Source organism: Hippocampus bargibanti, linkage group LG15 (assembly GCF_051943395.1).
Source record: "Hippocampus bargibanti isolate YZ-2025 linkage group LG15, ASM5194339v1, whole genome shotgun sequence".
Lineage (NCBI taxonomy): Eukaryota > Metazoa > Chordata > Actinopteri > Syngnathiformes > Syngnathidae > Hippocampus > Hippocampus bargibanti.
In genome coordinates, this window is record NC_142748.1 from 7138977 (window position 1) to 7155691 (window position 16715).

At 41.0% G+C, this 16715-nt stretch overlaps 6 protein-coding genes across 9 annotated transcripts; 4 read left to right on the plus strand and 2 right to left on the minus strand.

Moving 5' to 3' along the window:
• Positions 1-1051: 1051 nt before the first annotated feature.
• On the plus strand, positions 1052-4489 carry LOC148887409 (ras-related C3 botulinum toxin substrate 1). Of its 2 annotated transcripts, XM_089015092.1 has the most exons (7): positions 1052-1178; positions 1363-1463; positions 2122-2193; positions 2275-2392; positions 3012-3074; positions 3161-3320; positions 3525-4489. In XM_089015092.1, exons 2-7 carry the CDS (start codon positions 1429-1431, stop codon positions 3653-3655), a joined length of 579 nt encoding a protein of 192 aa, XP_088871218.1. In that variant the 5' UTR covers positions 1052-1178; positions 1363-1428; the 3' UTR covers positions 3656-4489. The 2 variants fall into 2 exon arrangements, with proteins under 2 accessions (XP_088871218.1, XP_088871217.1); XM_089015091.1 differs by lacking the exon at positions 1052-1178 and having other exon boundaries at positions 1185-1463.
• crym (crystallin, mu) lies at positions 4067-6926 on the minus strand. Its single transcript, XM_089015089.1, has 8 exons — positions 6695-6926; positions 6159-6309; positions 6022-6084; positions 5835-5936; positions 5527-5710; positions 5324-5445; positions 5141-5225; positions 4067-5078 (listed from the first exon to the last, which is right to left on the minus strand). The coding sequence occupies exons 1-8, from the start codon at positions 6856-6858 to the stop codon at positions 4990-4992; spliced, it is 960 nt and encodes a 319-aa protein (XP_088871215.1). The 5' UTR covers positions 6859-6926; the 3' UTR covers positions 4067-4989.
• Positions 6927-7571: 645 nt separating this feature from the next.
• snu13b (SNU13 homolog, small nuclear ribonucleoprotein b (U4/U6.U5)) lies at positions 7572-8519 on the minus strand. The gene is made up of 3 exons (XM_089015093.1): positions 8330-8519; positions 8054-8174; positions 7572-7927 (listed from the first exon to the last, which is right to left on the minus strand). Exons 1-3 carry the CDS (start codon positions 8330-8332, stop codon positions 7665-7667), a joined length of 387 nt encoding a protein of 128 aa, XP_088871219.1. The 5' UTR covers positions 8333-8519; the 3' UTR covers positions 7572-7664.
• A 477-nt stretch (positions 8520-8996) lies between these two features.
• On the plus strand, positions 8997-12384 carry uqcrc2b (ubiquinol-cytochrome c reductase core protein 2b). Its single transcript, XM_089015326.1, has 14 exons — positions 8997-9102; positions 9513-9593; positions 9668-9817; positions 9942-10006; positions 10087-10143; positions 10295-10419; positions 10491-10588; positions 10670-10727; positions 10800-10895; positions 11017-11216; positions 11522-11602; positions 11690-11766; positions 11938-12091; positions 12162-12384. Exons 1-14 carry the CDS (start codon positions 9070-9072, stop codon positions 12243-12245), a joined length of 1359 nt encoding a protein of 452 aa, XP_088871452.1. The 5' UTR covers positions 8997-9069; the 3' UTR covers positions 12246-12384.
• A 631-nt stretch (positions 12385-13015) lies between these two features.
• LOC148887413 (uncharacterized protein C16orf52 homolog B-like) lies at positions 13016-15039 on the plus strand. Of its 3 annotated transcripts, XM_089015459.1 has the most exons (4): positions 13017-13146; positions 13278-13579; positions 14081-14371; positions 14491-15039. In XM_089015459.1, exons 2-4 carry the CDS (start codon positions 13354-13356, stop codon positions 14673-14675), a joined length of 702 nt encoding a protein of 233 aa, XP_088871585.1. In that variant the 5' UTR covers positions 13017-13146; positions 13278-13353; the 3' UTR covers positions 14676-15039. The 3 variants fall into 3 exon arrangements, with proteins under 3 accessions (XP_088871584.1, XP_088871586.1, XP_088871585.1); XM_089015458.1 differs by having other exon boundaries at positions 13016-13579; XM_089015460.1 differs by having other exon boundaries at positions 13016-13579; positions 14081-14293.
• A 394-nt stretch (positions 15040-15433) lies between these two features.
• Positions 15434-16590, plus strand: birc5a (baculoviral IAP repeat containing 5a). The gene is made up of 4 exons (XM_089015662.1): positions 15434-15610; positions 15820-15929; positions 16188-16305; positions 16402-16590. The coding sequence occupies exons 1-4, from the start codon at positions 15503-15505 to the stop codon at positions 16492-16494; spliced, it is 429 nt and encodes a 142-aa protein (XP_088871788.1). The 5' UTR covers positions 15434-15502; the 3' UTR covers positions 16495-16590.
• The last annotated feature ends 125 nt before the right edge of the window (positions 16591-16715 follow it).

Below are 16715 nucleotides of genomic sequence, written 5' to 3' on the forward strand. Positions count from 1 at the left end.
AAGCGCATGCATTTACAGGCTGATACGCTCATGAAAAGCCACTCGTGTTGATTAAATCCAAAGGGAAGTAACACAATGACGCTTCAAATCGAAAAAGCTTGTCAACACATTCCTAAATGCTATTGAAAATTGAGCTTTGATTTTCGTTTCATCCAGACTTGTTGAATGTAGACGAGCGCAATCCATGCAGGGCCAACATTTGGAACACACACAAAAACACACAAACAATAACAATTGGATGTCAATAGCATGTGATCAAAATGACCACAAATTCAGCTATTTATCAAAAACAGAGACATGCACATTTACCAGCCTTTTTTTCAAAATGGCTGCTTACATTTTCAAAATTACATATCAGCGTCAAGAACCATGTTAAATAGGATACGGGACATTTTATTTTTTAAGAAACCACCACGCCTGAAGGAGAACAACCGACTGAGGGACAGAAAGCGTGACTGACAACATATGAAACCGCGTAACTGTCTCATAACTGTCAACCTTGGCTGCCATTATAAATTATTACAATTCCCATTTAAAAGTTGTAGTACGCTGTACATTATTTAAAATGATTTGAAAAAAAGCTAACACAAGCGGAAATGCAGACAGCTTATGTGCACGTTATGCTTTTATCAATCCAACCATATGCAGGAATTTAAAAAATATATCAGATTGAGGATTGATTTTGCTGGTTTGCCGTGACAATAGTAGCGATCGGCGCAAGCATTGCAATTAGTTAGCAGCAGTTAGGACAAACTGGATTTGAGCCAAAATGGTCTTTGTAAGATAGGTACACAATTTAAAAAAAATCCCCGTATAAAAATTGTAGTACGCCGTACAATATTTGAAATGATAAAAAAGTACAAAATATATGGAAAACGGATACGTTGACAGGCATGACATCTCCATCGCTCAATTACACAAATATAAATACATTTTCCGAACTATAGTAATACAATTTTAAACAGCAACAAAAGAGCTTTTCAAAACGAATGATTCAACTTCCAAACACAAAAATGTATTTTTAATTCCTTTTGTTTTTAAAACAGAATGTATGCATTGCTGATGACGTCAGGTATCCCAATACCAGTTTCAAACAGCAGAGGGCAGCATTTCTCTTTCCCACTTTGACCGGATGTGCCTTGCAGGGATTCTCCGGCTTCATCGCTCAACAAACTGCGGTTGGTTTTGCCTTTAATCTCCATTTCAGAGTTGTTGTTTTACGTCTTCTTCCTTGGGTGTTGCCTTCCCTTGACCAACTTTTTCTGTCCGTCTCGTTTTACCGCATAAGCTACGGAAGTGTCTCCTTTGACATCCGAGTATTCAAACAAGCGGTGTTACGTTCACTGCTTTCCCGTTTTTTAGGACCTGTTGATTTTCGACTGGCGTTAGCCAGATAAGCTAACCGAGCTATCAAGGAGCGTTCCCCTGATGCAGGCCATCAAGTGTGTGGTAGTGGGTGACGGGTGAGTTCCAACTTTTTTCTTCCGTGGCACGTTTTCGGCGATTTCTGAAACTGCGATGATGTCATTTGATGGCCTGAAGTGTTTTCGTTTATTTACTTACGTCGACCCAGTTAGCGGCTAACAGGCTGTCAATATGAGCAACAGCTGTTGTTCCAGATCGCTACAGTAGGCACACTTATCCTCCCCAATATCCAAAATCTAACACAGTTTCATACATAAGACATAAAAAATGAACATTGACGGATATATTAAATTTATCAATTGCTATGACTATTTCTCATGACAAAACAAGCGCACTTATCAAGCTACCTTTGGACGCAGGGCAAGTTCCGAAAGGCTGAGCGAGAAGGCCTTCATAAAAATACAAAGTTAAAAAGTCAATCAAAGGCGTTTCTGTTGACAGTCGATTTTATCTGCAATGATCTTAGACAGAAAAAAGACAATGACATTCCAGTATTCAAAATTTTTTTTTCTTTCCCCTTTGTCATTTGCTTTGTCTCCTGATGCCAACCAGGCTATGAAGTAATTTTTTTCCAGCATAAGCTTACATCACCTACCTCAATAATGCATATGTGTCATTTCAGTGTAGTGTTTAGGGTCTGTTTAGAGCAACTTTAATGTTCTGATGACTGATGTTTATTTGTGTTTGTTACCTCAGGGCTGTGGGTAAAACATGCCTGCTCATCAGTTACACTACCAATGCTTTCCCCGGAGAGTACATCCCCACCGTGTAAGCAACACCAGAACTTAAAAAGACTTAACAATCGTCTACCTCTCAATTATTTTAACTTTGTACTTTATCTGCCCTCAGATTCGACAACTATTCAGCCAATGTGATGGTGGATGGGAAGCCGGTGAACCTCGGCCTTTGGGACACTGCGGGACAGGAGGACTATGACCGACTCAGGCCGCTGTCCTACCCGCAAACTGTACGTAGATTAGCACTACTTGGTTGTCACCCCTAGAGCTCACCGCAGACTGTTTTGAGTCATTTTCAGGCTCAGACGAGACTGTGCACACTCAGCAGTTCGGAGCCTTGTATCCATAGTACCCATACACAGTCTGGGTGGCAGCTGGAAGGAGTGAAAAGACCTATTGTTACTGCCTTTTGTCCTCATAACAAATATACTTCTGTGCTTAAGAGAGTGGGAGTCGGTCTTAAGGCAACACCATTTCTGCAGGAATACAAACAGTTTTGACCCCTTTGTGACTTTCAGTTCCTTTTTCTTCCGGCATTTGAATGAATCAAATTTAATCTGTCACTAAAATCACCCAAGAATGCGACCATGACGTGGCTAACCAGTTTTTCAGGACATGAGATTTGACTTAATGTCTTTAGAACCCGAAATAGGTGAGAGAGGCGAGTTTAGAATTAGCCAAAGGTGGAACGTATCTTCAAAAAGGAAGCTATTTATAGCCACACCCATTTGAAGTTCAGCCCAACCATAAAACGGAGATTTACGCATTGTGTGTCAAACTGACTGTAAATGTGTAAGAGAAACATTATTACAAAAGTCTGTAATGTTATTTGCCTTTTTCCTGTCTTAGGATGTGTTCCTGATTTGCTTCTCGCTAGTTAGCCCCGCTTCTTTTGAAAATGTCCGCGCCAAGGTGAGAGTAATAGTTTTCCATCTTGTTGTTTTCAATTCTACTCACTCTAAACCAGTCGTTGTTTTTTTGTTGTTTTTGCTCATCAGTGGTACCCCGAGGTGAGACACCACTGCCCCAACACCCCCATCATTCTGGTGGGCACTAAACTTGACCTGAGGGATGACAAGGACACCATCGAGAAGCTCAAGGAGAAGAAACTGGCGCCCATTATTTACCCTCAGGGCTTGGCCATGGCGAAGGAAATAAGTGAGTGACAAACAAAAATGCGTATTCCAACTATCTATTAGCTTGACATGTATTATTATTATTAGCAATCTATTAGCTCGCTATCTATTTGAGTTTAAAAAAATCAAATCTTGAATGGGGGGGCTTAGATTGAGATTTATTTTCAGCATCATTGAACCCTATTTTAAATGACATTTATTTCCATATTTCTGTTTTATCCACCAGGTGCCGTAAAATATCTGGAGTGTTCGGCTTTGACGCAACGCGGCCTTAAAACGGTGTTCGACGAAGCCATCCGGGCGGTCCTTTGTCCACCGCCCGTCAAGAAGAGGAGAAGGAAGTGCAGCGTTTTGTAAAACAACTTGCAGCAATGGAAGCAGTTGGGAGTCCAAACTCACGCCGGCAAGCTTGAACAGTTTGCTACACTGCTTTCCTGTTAATTCCATTTTTTTTTTTTTTTTTTTTTTTAAAGGTCAGTGCTCTTGTCAGGCTCGTTTATTCCTCCACCACCACCCCTCAAAAAAAAGTCTAAATTTTCATTTAATCAAGAGCATCCTGGCTGCCTAAATACGTCAACTCTTTTGTATTCAATGTTGTGCTTATGAAGTAAGTTGTGAGAGCTTTTGAAGACATTTTTACATTAGATAGAAATTCCTGAGGCCTTCATGACGTGACAAAAGCTATCATAAGAAAAAAAAACACTAAAAAAAAAACACTTCCAGGGGTGGGGAAAAAAAATTCAAACTGACATTTTTTATTCTCTTGTGATTTAAGGACCCCAGTTTAAAAAAAAAAAGTTTGATTGACATGTCTTTTTCCCTAATGACAGATAATGCCTCATGTTTAAGAAAAATCAGTTGAATGCTTGATGAGAAGCCTCCGTCCGTCCGTCCGTCAAGGTTGTCCGTATTAATTCAGTATTTCAACGTTAACAAAACAAAAAGCGCAGATTTTATATGTTTCTTACACTTAGTTGCTTTTCCCGATATTAATACTCCACAATCTATCTTCTTTCGTTGCTGTGTGTCGCACACTTGAATCACCCCCCCCCCCTTCTGCATAATGAGCAACGATCAAGTTGACTCCTTGTTTCAGTGAAGTATCACCGTGCACACTTGGATTTACCTTTTTTTTTTGCCTAATATGGTATGATTCCATGTTTTGTAAGTAAATAAAGTCATTAAAAACTCTTCCGTGTTAGAATTATTTGTATTGATTACAGTATGTAATTGGTTGTTTTTCACTGGGGTGCACTACAGTTGAGTGGAAGCGGGTTCTGGGTGTTTTGTACTTTGGAAACGGTCCAACTGTTCATTTATTTGCTATCTATTAGCTGTCTAGCTAGCTGGAGGCTATCTATTAGCTATATAGCTAGCTATTAGGTATATAGCTCTCTATTTTTAACTATATATCTAGCTTTTTAACTATATATCTATTTGGTAGATATATTGGTAGCTAACAATTAGCTAGCTAGCTTTCCATCTATTTGAGTTACTTTCGGGTTGAGTGAAGCTGGCGTGTGTGGCTGCTGCTGCTCACCCACTGCAAAACGTATCCTGTGACTGTAAACTGACCATGAGAGTTTATAAAGATGCTTATAAATTAAATGTAGTATTATTAATTCAACAGAATTACACCAGAGAGCCCCCACCACCATCCCCCAGGTAATGTTTGCCAAATAAAATTGGAGCTAAGTGTCTTCAGGGTTTGTTGGTTGTTGTTTTTTTTTCCATTTGTCAAACACCAACTTGGCACTCACTGCATCTTCAACAGCCAATCCTATTCAAAAAATAAATATTGACATATTGTTCTGGAGTAAACTAACATCAGGTTGTGCTCACCAAGTGATTTAAACACTGTTGTCTTCTCTCTCAATGCAGGTTTTTCTTTGCTGATAACTTCTCCCAGCTCTGCAAACACTTCCACCTGAAAAACCCAAGATGGTGGCCTATAAAATTATCCGAGGTGGCCCCACAAAGCCATACTTGAACTGATGGATAAAAAGAACTCTAAAGTGGTCCGACCCCGGAGAGAATGATGTCACCGGCCTCAACTCTGGCTCCCTCCCTGCTGTCAACATACACCACCGCCTCCTTCATCAGCACGTCGTCCATTTCTCGATAGTCTGGCCTGCAAGCACCCACCGCTGCCCGGTAACAAATTTTTAAATTTCGTTTGCAATTATATTTGGTAATTGTAAAGAAAAAAAAAAAACAAACAAGCTCACCTGCCACGTGCGCTCCCGGTTTGACCCAGTGACCCATGAGAACCGGCTCTGAGCTTGAGGTTACCGTCACAATGACGTCAGCTCCCGTCACTGCTTTTTCGGCGGAGTCGCAGAAGGTCACCGGACCATTGATGGAGCTCCGAAACCTGTCCATCCCTTCTTTCCTATGGCCCCACATGCGCACCTTTTACCAATAAAAAAAAGGCTAAGGTAAATATTCAAAAACACACACACACACACACACGCGGTTGCTAATATTGATTTAAACAATGTACACTGAGCATTGTGTGCTAAACTATCTTGTTTACTTGATGAAATGAAAACATCTCAGTGAAGAGACTGTAGTGGCTCAGGGCTTGGTTTCCTGTTCCCAAGATGGCCAGCACCTTTGCTTGGGCGGGCATCAGCAACTGCACGAATGAACAGATTTTACTCACTCTGAGTGTATATACATTTTTTAACGCTCAACCCAAAAAGGGGTGAAAGAGAGCAAACCTTAGCGGAGATGGCCGACACCGCGGCTGTCCTCATGCACGTAATGACGTTTCCCTCCATCACCTGTACATCAGTGTAACCGTTTAAGTTAAAGCCGCCAACGTGGAACGCTCGCAAGCACTCCGAGTACCACTCACGGCCTTCAGGCTTCCGCTCTCGGGGTCAAGGAGCACCACCGTTGCTTGAACCGAAGGCAGTTTAGAACCTTTCTCACGGTTGTAGACACCCACGAACTTTGTGCTCAGGATTCCATTGTTTTCCATATATGCCGGCATCAAACACATCGCTCTGTTTAAAATATTTTTTTTCTACAATTGAAAACAGTTCCTCGGTCTGTCCACGAACAGTACAAATCTGTGTCAATATATTCGAAATTATTAACTATAGTGTTAGTTTAAACACAAAATATAGGATATGACAAACGTTTTTAATATAGTTTCAATCATATAACACTAAACAGGGTTACCCTTTTAAAAGCTGTCTGACAGATGAGTTGACAGGGGAAAAAAGCGCATCAGTTGTGATCTCACCAATTACTACTTTCCTACTACGGTTAACGCTGTAAACATGGCAGCGGAAATTTTCATAATGCATTGGTATTGTTTTACTATATTAACCACCGCCATTCACATTTTGTCGCAGATAGTGTAAATGGCCTGTGAGTATCATTTACCCGTTCACTTTCTTCAACGGCAAAGTAGACCTCACGGGTTGGATCACCTCTGAAACATTCCTGCGAGAAAAAATAGCCAAAGTTTCTTCCAGAACAGGGACAAGTTCCTCGTAGTGTAACAGACGAGATACTTGATGTTCCGAAATAATAGCCGGTGTCTCCATCCTAGTTGCTTGCAAGACTTTGGACTTTTTTTTTAATAGTCGCGGTCAATGTTTTGCGTGCTGCGTTCAGGGACATGTGTCGAAGGAGTGTAGCTTCTTCTGTCGACTCTGTGAGGCCCAGTTTGGAGGAGGTGGGGCATAAATAAAATTACACTTGCAGGAAATTAGTTTATTTGAAAAGGGCCACTGTGGCAAATTAAAAATGTTTTACACATTTCAACATGCTCAGGAAAAACGGGCACAGTAAAAATAATCTACAAATTCACTTGCATTCTGTTCACACATTTTTTTTATCATCCAGTAATTTGTGGAGTAGTTAAATTCCATTTTAATCCATATTTATAATGTAAATTCTGTAAACGTTGTACTAAATTCATCCTGTCTACTTGATAACTAATGTTAAGCAGATTCCTTACTTACTAGTTAGACAGCTATAGCAAATAGAAAGCTTGCTAGGTAGCCATCAACGGTAACTCCGTTCAACCGGGAATAACTCAAATATGTAAGTAAGGAATCTGCTTAACATAAATTCTGTAAATTTTTATGTTGACTGATGACTCAGGACTGTTACTTTCACACAGACAGAGTATCTTCATGGTAAAATACTGTCAACAAAAATGATGTTTTTACTTGTTTTGACAATATTTTCCACAATGAATGCATTTCCTTATGATCCGCATGTGGTGTAATAAAACAAGAATTAAAAAAAAAAAACATTTTAAAATGTTTTATTATTAAATAGGCAAAGCCATGAGACACATACCTAACAGAAAACTTTTTTTTCTAAATTGTCACAGAATTCGTGATTAAACAAGCAGTCTCTCAATGGCCACTTGGACCATCTGGATCTGGGGTTTCAGTTGAGAACCCTCCTTGATGGTGACCGAGGTAGCAATGACAGGTCGTGAGACCCCACAGGCTCGACCCAGAGCCTGTTTGGAACGGACAAAAACATATGGAACGTTTTTGTCCTCGCACAGCAACGGAAGGTGGAGGATGATCTCCAGTGGTTCAGCATCAGCAGCCATCACGATGAATTCTGCGATTCCTCTATTTAGGGTCTTGGTGGCTGGAAGGAGGGAAAGAAACTTACATTTTACTTCGGTTGCTGGTATAAAATTCACAAAAGAAACTCACCATAGCTTTTTTTTTAAATTACCTAAAATTATTTCCAAACATATAGAAGTAACCTCACCTTCGTTGGCCCCCTTCCTCAGCTGTTTGTAGTTGGATGCTTGCTGTACTAAGTCCAGGATGGTTTTGGTGAGAGTGGCGTCGGCCAGCGGGTAGGCCTTTGGGTTCACTGGGGCTTCAGTCTGCACACAAAATAATACACACGATGCCATAAGGAAACAGTGAAATTATTCATAATGCACTCGTTGTAACCGCAACGATTTGCAAGCTTCTCGCTGCTAGTAGTTAGCATACACGTGCTAATAGCCTGCACGGTCCATTCCGTCAAAAAACATACCATTGTGAAATATTCTTGATATGTCGTCCCTCTCGGCGAAATGCTTCACTGAGGAGTCTTTTCTTTGATGTGGATTTGGAAAGATCAAAACGTAAAATTAGATGGTTTGTTTTTTTCCTACTATCCGGAACAACGTTGCAACTTGTAACTATCTCAAACGTCTGCTTCACGTGTAGGCTGCTGCGCATGTGCAGTAGCGATTTTCATGGACGACGGAAGTTGTATTCTTCTTTGTGTGCTTTTACTGGTAGAACCGGGCTGCTTTACGCCGTCTACCGATCACAAATAGAACTACACCAGACGGCCTCGCATGGATGGATCGATGAACATGAATATGGAGTTCATACAATTTTTATGTCTTTTTTCTATGATGAATAAAACATTTGGGGAGGGATTGACATTTATATTTCATGTGTTCATTTGAATAATCGTTTTTTTCCATATTTATATCCTTTGTATATATGTAAAATAGGCTCGATGTGATGTCCACAGGCACCAGTCAGCCCCCATTCATTTTAACTATAAAATGTCACACAAAACTATAAATGAAACGTATTATTATTATTATTATTATTATTATTATTATTATTATTACAGCAGTGGAGATCCATGATTCACACTCCATACCGATAGTTGGCAGTAACGCATCACAACACACGAAGAAAAAGACGCTCACCTCAGTAGGGCACTTTGACATCGCCATATTGCTTCGTTGTCCTGGCTTGAAGGAGAGACGGGAAATGAAGGGGATACGGGGTCTCACTCACTTATCGGTGAGGACTACAGATTAGTATAACCTTTGGCAATAAAAGGCAATAGTTGCCGTCTGTTTCACTCTATTTGTGCGGCGATTAATGCCTCGAGTCACGTCCCGAGAGTTGCGAGGAAGGGGTTGTATGCAATTATTTGTAATCAAACATATTGTCATACTAATGTATGATTTACATTAGACATGTCAAAAACAGGACTCACACAACACCTAGAGAATTGAATTAAATCACAATCAGAAAACCTTTTTTCGTCCCACAATGGGGAAATTTGCAAGGACTATATTATTATTCTTATTTTTATTATCAATCGAACCCTAATGACTAATAAATGTGATTGTGATGTTTTGCTACTTGCGAATATGAGGACTGTTATTGCTAGTTGTATCATTCCATCTTCCACTTTGTTTTTCCAGACCAGGCTTTACGCAGCACAGGCTGCCCATAAGGTGGAGAATGCTGCCAAGCATGTTACATTTCAGGCGCAAGATATGCAGGTCAGTGATCATGGATGATATGTTTCTTTTCTACATTGCAGCTTCATCGATCTTCATTTGTTTGTCCCATCCAGGTGACCCGACTGCCCAGCGGACTTGTGATCGCCTCACTGGAAAACTACTCACCAGCTTCCAAGATCGGTGTGTTTGTAAAAGCCGGCAGTCGCTATGAGACGCTTGACAACCAGGGAGTTACCCACGTCCTCCGACTGGCCGCCGACTTGGTATGATGCATCACGCCAATGAGCGCACAAACTGTCTAAAGTTTAAATTTTGTTCTATTTAAAGTACTCCAATGTCTCAAAAATGAGCAGTTAGTGCAATGCGTTAAAATTCATGTTCTTCTAGACGACTAAAGGAGCCTCAGCTTTCAGGATATGCCGTGGGATTGAAGCAGTTGGGGCTAAACTGAGGTCGGTGACCTTAATTATGAAACTAAATCTTGATATTTTTTGGTATTAATATTTTTTTTTCAAAATTTGTGTCGATGTAGTGCATCTTCATCCAGAGAGAACATGATCTACACCCTTGACTGTTTGAGAGATGACCTGTGAGTAAGAATCTAACATTTTTTCCCTCTCCAGGAAGCTATCAGTCATCCTCTTTTTTCTTTTACATTATCTCACATATCAACTCATAATAATCAATAAAATATGATCTGCATATTTTCAGCTTAAAAACTCTTCTATGTCTTTCAATAGCGACACTGTGATGGAGTATCTGATCAATGTGACAACGGCGCAAGAGTTCCGGCCATGGGAGGTGTCTGATCTCACCCCGAGGGTCAAAGTTGACAAGGACCGAGCAGGACAGAGTGCTCAGATAGGTGAGTGGGTCCACGCAGGCATGCACGAAATCAAATACGGAGGAGCTCTCCATTTTTATTTTTGATCCCAGCTGTGGTTGAAAGTCTCCATGAAGCCGCTTATAAAAACGCTCTTTCCAACTCCCTTTACTGTCCTGACTACATGGTGGGCAATGTCCTGTCTGAACATGTGAGTATTGTTGTCGTATTTTAGTTCAGAATACTATCAAGCACACTTGTAACTATTTTCTGAATTATTTCTTTATTTTAGTTGCATCAGTTTGTCCAGAATCATTTCACAAGTGCAAGAATGGCTCTTGTCGGACTTGGTAAGGATGTTGAATACACGATTTTGGGGATATCGAAACAAAGGAAGCCAAATTCTTCTGTGCTTTCTCCAGGTGTGGATCATAGTGTTCTTAAGCAAGTCGGAGAGCAGTTCCTTAACATCCGCAGCGGCGCCGGAAAATCCGGTGACCGAGCCCGGTACCGTGGCGGTAAGCGACGCATTTCCAACAACGCTGGTCAAATTAAAAACAGCATGATTTCATCGGTTTGAAATTCAAAGTCAAACTGCTCCAAATTTGATTTTTTATTTTCATTTCCGTCCGCTCTCAGGTGAGATCCGCCTGCCGAGCACCGGCGGCTTGGTTCACTCCGCCGTTGTGAGCGAGTCAGCAGCATCGGGCAGCAATGAGGCCGTGGCATTTAGCGTTCTGCAGCACCTGCTGGGAGCTGGTCCGCGCATCAAGAGGGGCTCCAATATAACGAGCAGATTGGTGCAGGGGGTTGCCAAGGCAACTGCAGAACCCTTCGATGTGAGTCGACCCGCCTGATATATTATTACACAATGTACTCGGAATGTAACCACAGCGCACAGCTTCAGCTATTGCTAAAGCACTATATAAACCAATATGTACGTATTGGACTGCCACCCTCATTTCAAGCTCATATAACTACAGACCCATATAACTTAGGAATTAACTCTTTTTTTTTTCTGGTGAAAGAAGAGCGTCTAAGGTTTCTAACGCTGTCATGAATGTTTATGTAGTGGACACATTTTTGGACATGTTTGGCAGTGAATGAGTTAATATCATTATTTTTTTTCTCATAATCTTGACAGGTAACTGCTTACAATGCGAGCTACTCTGACTCGGGGCTGTTTGGAATTTACACCATTTCCCAAGCAGGCTCGACATCCGCTGTAAGTATCATCGTTGTCGCACAATTTCAAGTAACACGACCCCGCACCCGCACAGACCCTTAAGTATTTTTTTTGCACGCTCTGCAGGTCCTGAAGGCCGCTCTTGCCGAGGTGAAAGCGGTCGCTGATGGAGGAGTCACAGCTGCTGACCTCACTCAGGCCAAGTAAGAAACCACGTGATTGAAATCTGTCATCGCACACAATTCTATACCAATTCAACTATGACTTTAAAACAGCTACAGATTATTTACAAAATATTTGAGAGGGGAAAACTGTTTTTGAGAAGCTGTTTCACTATACTAACCAATTGAATGGCTCTCATTGTCTTTGCGCAGGTTATCCCTGAAGTCTCACTTACTGATGTCGCTGGAGACTTCGGAAGGTCTGCTGCAGGCTATGGGCACTCAGGCGCTGGCAAACGGCGCCTACCAACCCCCTGAAGAATTCGCCAAAAACATCAACAATGTCTCCTTAACGGACGTGGCCAATGTAAGACCCTCGTTTGCAGTTGTATTTTTTTGCTCTGGTCAACCAAGCTAATTTTTGCATTGATTTCCAGGCTGCCAAAAAGTTTGTGTCGGGCAAAAAGACCATGGCATCCAGCGGGAACCTCGTCAAAACCCCCTTCATTGACGAACTCTAAAAATCACCTCCATCTCTTATTTCAGAATTCTTCTTCAGAATTTGTTTCCTCCGCTCTAACAGAAAGATGCTATTTTGACGCCGTTAGTCCAATTCGTGTCCGCCAATATAATTTCCAGGTTATCCAGTATAATGTATATGTAAAATAATGAATACATTCCGTTTGTCTCTACGATGTAAGGAATGGATTATAAAAGCCTACGGTGACAAACATATGGAAATTATTACAAAAAAAGAGCATATACTGATTAAATACACCAATATTGGTTCAACCACTTCACCGTGTGAACACTGTCTGTTCTTGGCTTGCATAAATTACTTGTGCAATCGATGGGTGGGCGTGACAATTGCCGATTTCCACATACACTATTGAATGGGGGGGGGGGGGGCAGTACACAAATGCAACGTGATTAAAAACCCCAAACCACAGATCTGATTCACGTTTCATCTTTAGAGACACCTGGGATCATCCATCCTGCAGCAAAAGCCGTAAATAACTGAGAAAAATGTACTTCACCTACATTTTCAAAGCACTTTTAGCATTTTTATACATCAATAGTTATAATTACGGTGAGTACCTTTTTCCACCTCAATGGGAATTGGGATATTAAATAAGACTGTCATGTTTTGTCAGTAAAATTATAATTTGCTATTTAAAAAAAACGAGATTAATCGTTTTTCGCCCCGACATATAGAACAACATCCGGAGGTACTTGGAGTGGCCGCGGGGCGCTTCTTCCCGTAAATTCTCGCGAGAGTTTCTGACGACAGTCGCGAAGAAAGCAAGCTTGCTGGAACAGAGTTTTTGTTTTTGCAGCTTCAATACGTCCCCTTCTCGTAGAAAATAACGGCGCGTTTTATTTAATTTTAAAATTATATATACTTGCAATGAAAAACAAAAGGTAAATAATGTATTTAGTTGTCAACATTTCTCGAACATGTTTCAGGGCTACTGCAAGAAAATCAACCGCACGGATTTCTGGCTAACACATCACACTTTGTGAGACTAATCCAGGCTTTTTTTTTGCTGAAGAATATCCTCGGGAAAATTGCCAGGATGGCGGTTCGTGAGTCCCTCCTCCAGAGGAATATAAAAACGATTGTTCCGGATGGGAGCACTGTCACGCTGTTTGATTCAACAACGCCATGAACGTGATACACACCTAGCCGCAGGCACTTGTGGTGGGATCGGGCCACAAAAACGGGACCACCCGCGTGAGTCCACGGACATGGATAAACTGACCGTGATATCAGGATGTTTGTTCCTCGCTGCAGAAATCTTCGCCATCGCCAGCATCGCCAATCCGGACTGGATCAGCACTGGAGAGTCAGCTGGTAAAATGTCACATCACATTGAAAAAGTTTTGCACCACTTCCACGTGATGACAATGTCATTTTTAAATGTTTGTCTAAAATGTATAGGCAACCGCCAAGTGTGAATTGTTGTAATTAAATTTGACATGTTAGCATCCCATTCGGGAAACTGTGTGAAATCAGCATCCTTGGTCGTGATTTAGTCACTCGTGGATATAATTAATGCAGGAAATATCATGACTGCGCTTGGTTGACTTTTAATGAAGTCTCTTGGCAGTGATCGACCTTCCACCCAGAGAATTAAAGGACAATGCAGTATGACTTATGATGTCATGAAGTGCAAACGGAAGCAACAACAGCAAGAAAATAGCTGAGAGAGCATCATCAAAAAGACAATATTTCATAACTCAATAAGAACAACTTTCAACCACTCTAACATGATGCATGATTTGATCATTCCAAGGCATGAAAAAAAGAAAGTAAAGCATATTTTTGTCCTAACACTTGTTCTTCCTTACCCAGGCTCGCTGACTGTCGGTCTGGTCCGACAGTGTCAGACCATTCACGGCCGGGATCGGACTTGCGTCCCACCGCACATGCCTCTCGAGTGGGTCACCACGCTTTTCTTCATCGTAGTGGGCGTCCTCTTGCTGACCGTCACTTGTTGCCTGCTGATCATGTCCCACTGGCGCCATGAGGTCATCCGATACGCTCGCTGGATCGCCTTCACGGGGCGTAGGTGTCTCCTTCTTGCATCCGGAATTGTGAATTATGCCTCAACGTTGGAATTCGATCCCTTGCGTGACCTTGCATGTAACTCAAATCACATATCCCCATTGAAATCAATGGAAATGCTTATGATTTGTCCTGCTTCTAGCGTGTGTCGACAGAAGTGGATGAGAACCCTTTTTTTCTCTCCTCCTTGTCCTCAGTTGTCCTCTTCTGTATGGCCGCCCTCATTTTCCCCATCGGCTTCTACGTCAACGAAGTTGGAGGACAGCCGTACAAGCTTCCCAACAATACCGGGGTGGGTTCCTCTTACGTCCTCTTCGTCTTGTCCATTTTTTTCACCATCGTGGGCCTCCTCTTTGCCGGGAAAGTTTGCTTACCCGGATGAACGTATTTTATACGTGGGAATTGTTTGCCATTTGGAAGACACGCACACGCGATGGATTCAAACAAGAACGTTTTATCTGCCATTTTCAGAAGGAAAAAGCGAACCTTCTCTCGCCCTGTTTACAAAAACTGCCATGTTTTGTGAGCAGCGCAGTACAATCTGTAAAGTTTTTGGTGACGTAGATTTTATTGTTTGGTATTCATTTTCTTGCTTTGTCTTTATTTTTTTAAAGTAAAGGTCTAATATATTCCAGTGTATAGCCACCATTAATGTGTAGGGATCAAATTGCCTTAAAAATGTGCATTCGTTTTGTGCTTTGGTTGAGTATTTTTAAACACTGAAATAAACATTTTGTGTGTCAATACATTTGACTGAAGTGTATTTATTTGCAGTACGTTCCAAGACATTATGACATAAATACACATTTTATTACATAGATGATTGTAATGTAAATTAAATTTGCTGTTTGTTTGGCAACCCTTAATGATTGCCACATATTACACTACAATCCCTGTTTACAATATAATTCCTGATTTTTTTAATTGCGAAATATTCATGATCATGTCATTGTATGTGTGTTAAATAAGAATTTGGATGTTAAAATACTATATGTATAGAGTAAGAAAAGTGACCGCTAGGCGGCAATAAACGCAATCCACTTCCGTGTTTGGCAATAAATGCGATCCGCTTCCTTGTTAGTACACGAAGAAGAACGACCTCTGACCTCCTTTCTCATCCAATCAGAACACGCTATCGAAAGGCGACAGGAATTTGAAAGTTGATGTGGCGAAATCCTCGTTCCAAAAGAGATCACAGCTCAAAATAAAATGGACCTGGTTGAAAAAGATAGCCTTGAAATGTTTCTTTACGAGAATAGGCTAAAGACGTTTGTGGGATGGCCGTTCGATCAAGACTGCGCTTGCACACCCGAGAACGTGAGTATCTATTGTCGAGCCGTTTGCTTACTAGCTTAGCTGCACAATAGCGACGCGTTTGAGTTGTAAACAAGAACCAATCACATGTTTAAGTCGTGTCATATGCTTTTTTTCTGCAACTAGGGAGATGTCAGTTCAATATTTGAAGAACATATCTTCCTGCTTTTGAGTGTAATCACCCCAAAATATTGATCGTTGTGTTCCCACAGATGGCAAAGGCTGGCTTCATCCACACGCCTTCGGATAACTGCCCCGATGTCGCCATGTGTTTCTTTTGCCTTAAAGAATTGGAAGGCTGGGAGCCTGATGATGACCCAGAGTAAGATTGATAAACACTTTGCTTGGGTGCCCAGCTGTCAATACAGTTTTTGGTCCATTTCCGGAGCTCTGACATGGGCAAAATACTACTGAATCGTTCTAATTTTGCTACGTAATCATCATGGTTATTTCTCTATGTAGGTAAACGTTGAGTTCATAATGTACAGCCACATTTATTATTATTTTTTTTTAACTAAACATACTTTTGGTGTGTAAGATTGTCCCTCAACCTCTTATTTATGTCTCCCTGCGTTTGCAGGAAGGAACATAAATCCCATTCGCCTTCATGCCACTTCATTGCCCTGAAAAAGAAAGTGGAAGAGCTGACTGTGGAAGAGATTTTCAAGCTGCAATTGGAAAAGCATATCTTTGAAATTGTATGTTACTTTTGTAACGCTCTAAATTGTATACACAATATTTTTTAATATTGCAAATGCCAGTGTATCTAATGGCCTGTTTTCTTTCATTTGCAGGAAAAATCCTGCAATGAGGCCATCACAAAGTTTAAAGAGGCAGCCAGTGTGAAAAGAACAGAAATAATAAAGTCAGCTATGGGGGAAGAGTAGCTAAAACTAGTGCTGTATGTCTTTTGTATGTGTGTGTGTGTGTGTGTGTGTTTTATTTTTGTGTTTCCATGTCTTTTTATTCATTAAACCTGTTTTATTGGTCTATCTCGTAGTTTTTTTTCGACAATGTTTTACTACGAAGTATCAATGACACTTGTTTTAATATCACCCTTGACCACCAAGGTATTGTCATTCTTTTTCAATTCATGACAAAATTTCAC

Bases quoted from the DNA above. Each gene is read 5' to 3' on its own strand.
- LOC148887409 (XM_089015092.1), top strand. From the start codon at position 1,429: ATGCAGGCCATCAAGTGTGTGGTAGTGGGTGACGG. The intron at 2,393-3,011 runs GTACGTAGATTA...TTCCTGTCTTAG, and splicing joins CGCTGTCCTACCCGCAAACT to GATGTGTTCCTGATTTGCTT. The intron at 3,321-3,524 runs GTGAGTGACAAA...TTTATCCACCAG, and splicing joins GGCCATGGCGAAGGAAATAA to GTGCCGTAAAATATCTGGAG.
- crym (XM_089015089.1), bottom strand. From the start codon at position 6,858: ATGGAGACACCGGCTATTATTTCGGAACATCAAGTATCTCGTCTGTTA. The intron at 5,937-6,021 runs GTTTGCTCTCTT...TCATTCGTGCAG, and splicing joins TGTCGGCCATCTCCGCTAAG to TTGCTGATGCCCGCCCAAGC. The intron at 5,446-5,526 runs GTGAGCTTGTTT...GTTACCGGGCAG, and splicing joins ACCGGGAGCGCACGTGGCAG to CGGTGGGTGCTTGCAGGCCA.
- snu13b (XM_089015093.1), bottom strand. The intron at 7,928-8,053 runs GTGAGGTTACTT...CCCTCCTTCCAG, and splicing joins GAGGAAGGGGGCCAACGAAG to CCACCAAGACCCTAAATAGA.
- uqcrc2b (XM_089015326.1), top strand. From the start codon at position 9,070: ATGAAGGGGATACGGGGTCTCACTCACTTATCG. The intron at 11,217-11,521 runs GTGAGTCGACCC...TAATCTTGACAG, and splicing joins CAACTGCAGAACCCTTCGAT to GTAACTGCTTACAATGCGAG. The intron at 12,092-12,161 runs GTAAGACCCTCG...ATTGATTTCCAG, and splicing joins CCTTAACGGACGTGGCCAAT to GCTGCCAAAAAGTTTGTGTC.
- LOC148887413 (XM_089015458.1), top strand. From the start codon at position 13,354: ATGGGAGCACTGTCACGCTGTTTGATTCAACAACGCCATGAACGTGAT. The intron at 13,580-14,080 runs GTAAAATGTCAC...TTCCTTACCCAG, and splicing joins CAGCACTGGAGAGTCAGCTG to GCTCGCTGACTGTCGGTCTG. The intron at 14,372-14,490 runs GTAACTCAAATC...CCTTGTCCTCAG, and splicing joins TCCCTTGCGTGACCTTGCAT to TTGTCCTCTTCTGTATGGCC.
- birc5a (XM_089015662.1), top strand. From the start codon at position 15,503: ATGGACCTGGTTGAAAAAGATAGCCTTGAAATGTTTCTTTACGAGAAT. The intron at 15,611-15,819 runs GTGAGTATCTAT...GTGTTCCCACAG, and splicing joins GCGCTTGCACACCCGAGAAC to ATGGCAAAGGCTGGCTTCAT. The intron at 16,306-16,401 runs GTATGTTACTTT...TTTCATTTGCAG, and splicing joins AAAAGCATATCTTTGAAATT to GAAAAATCCTGCAATGAGGC.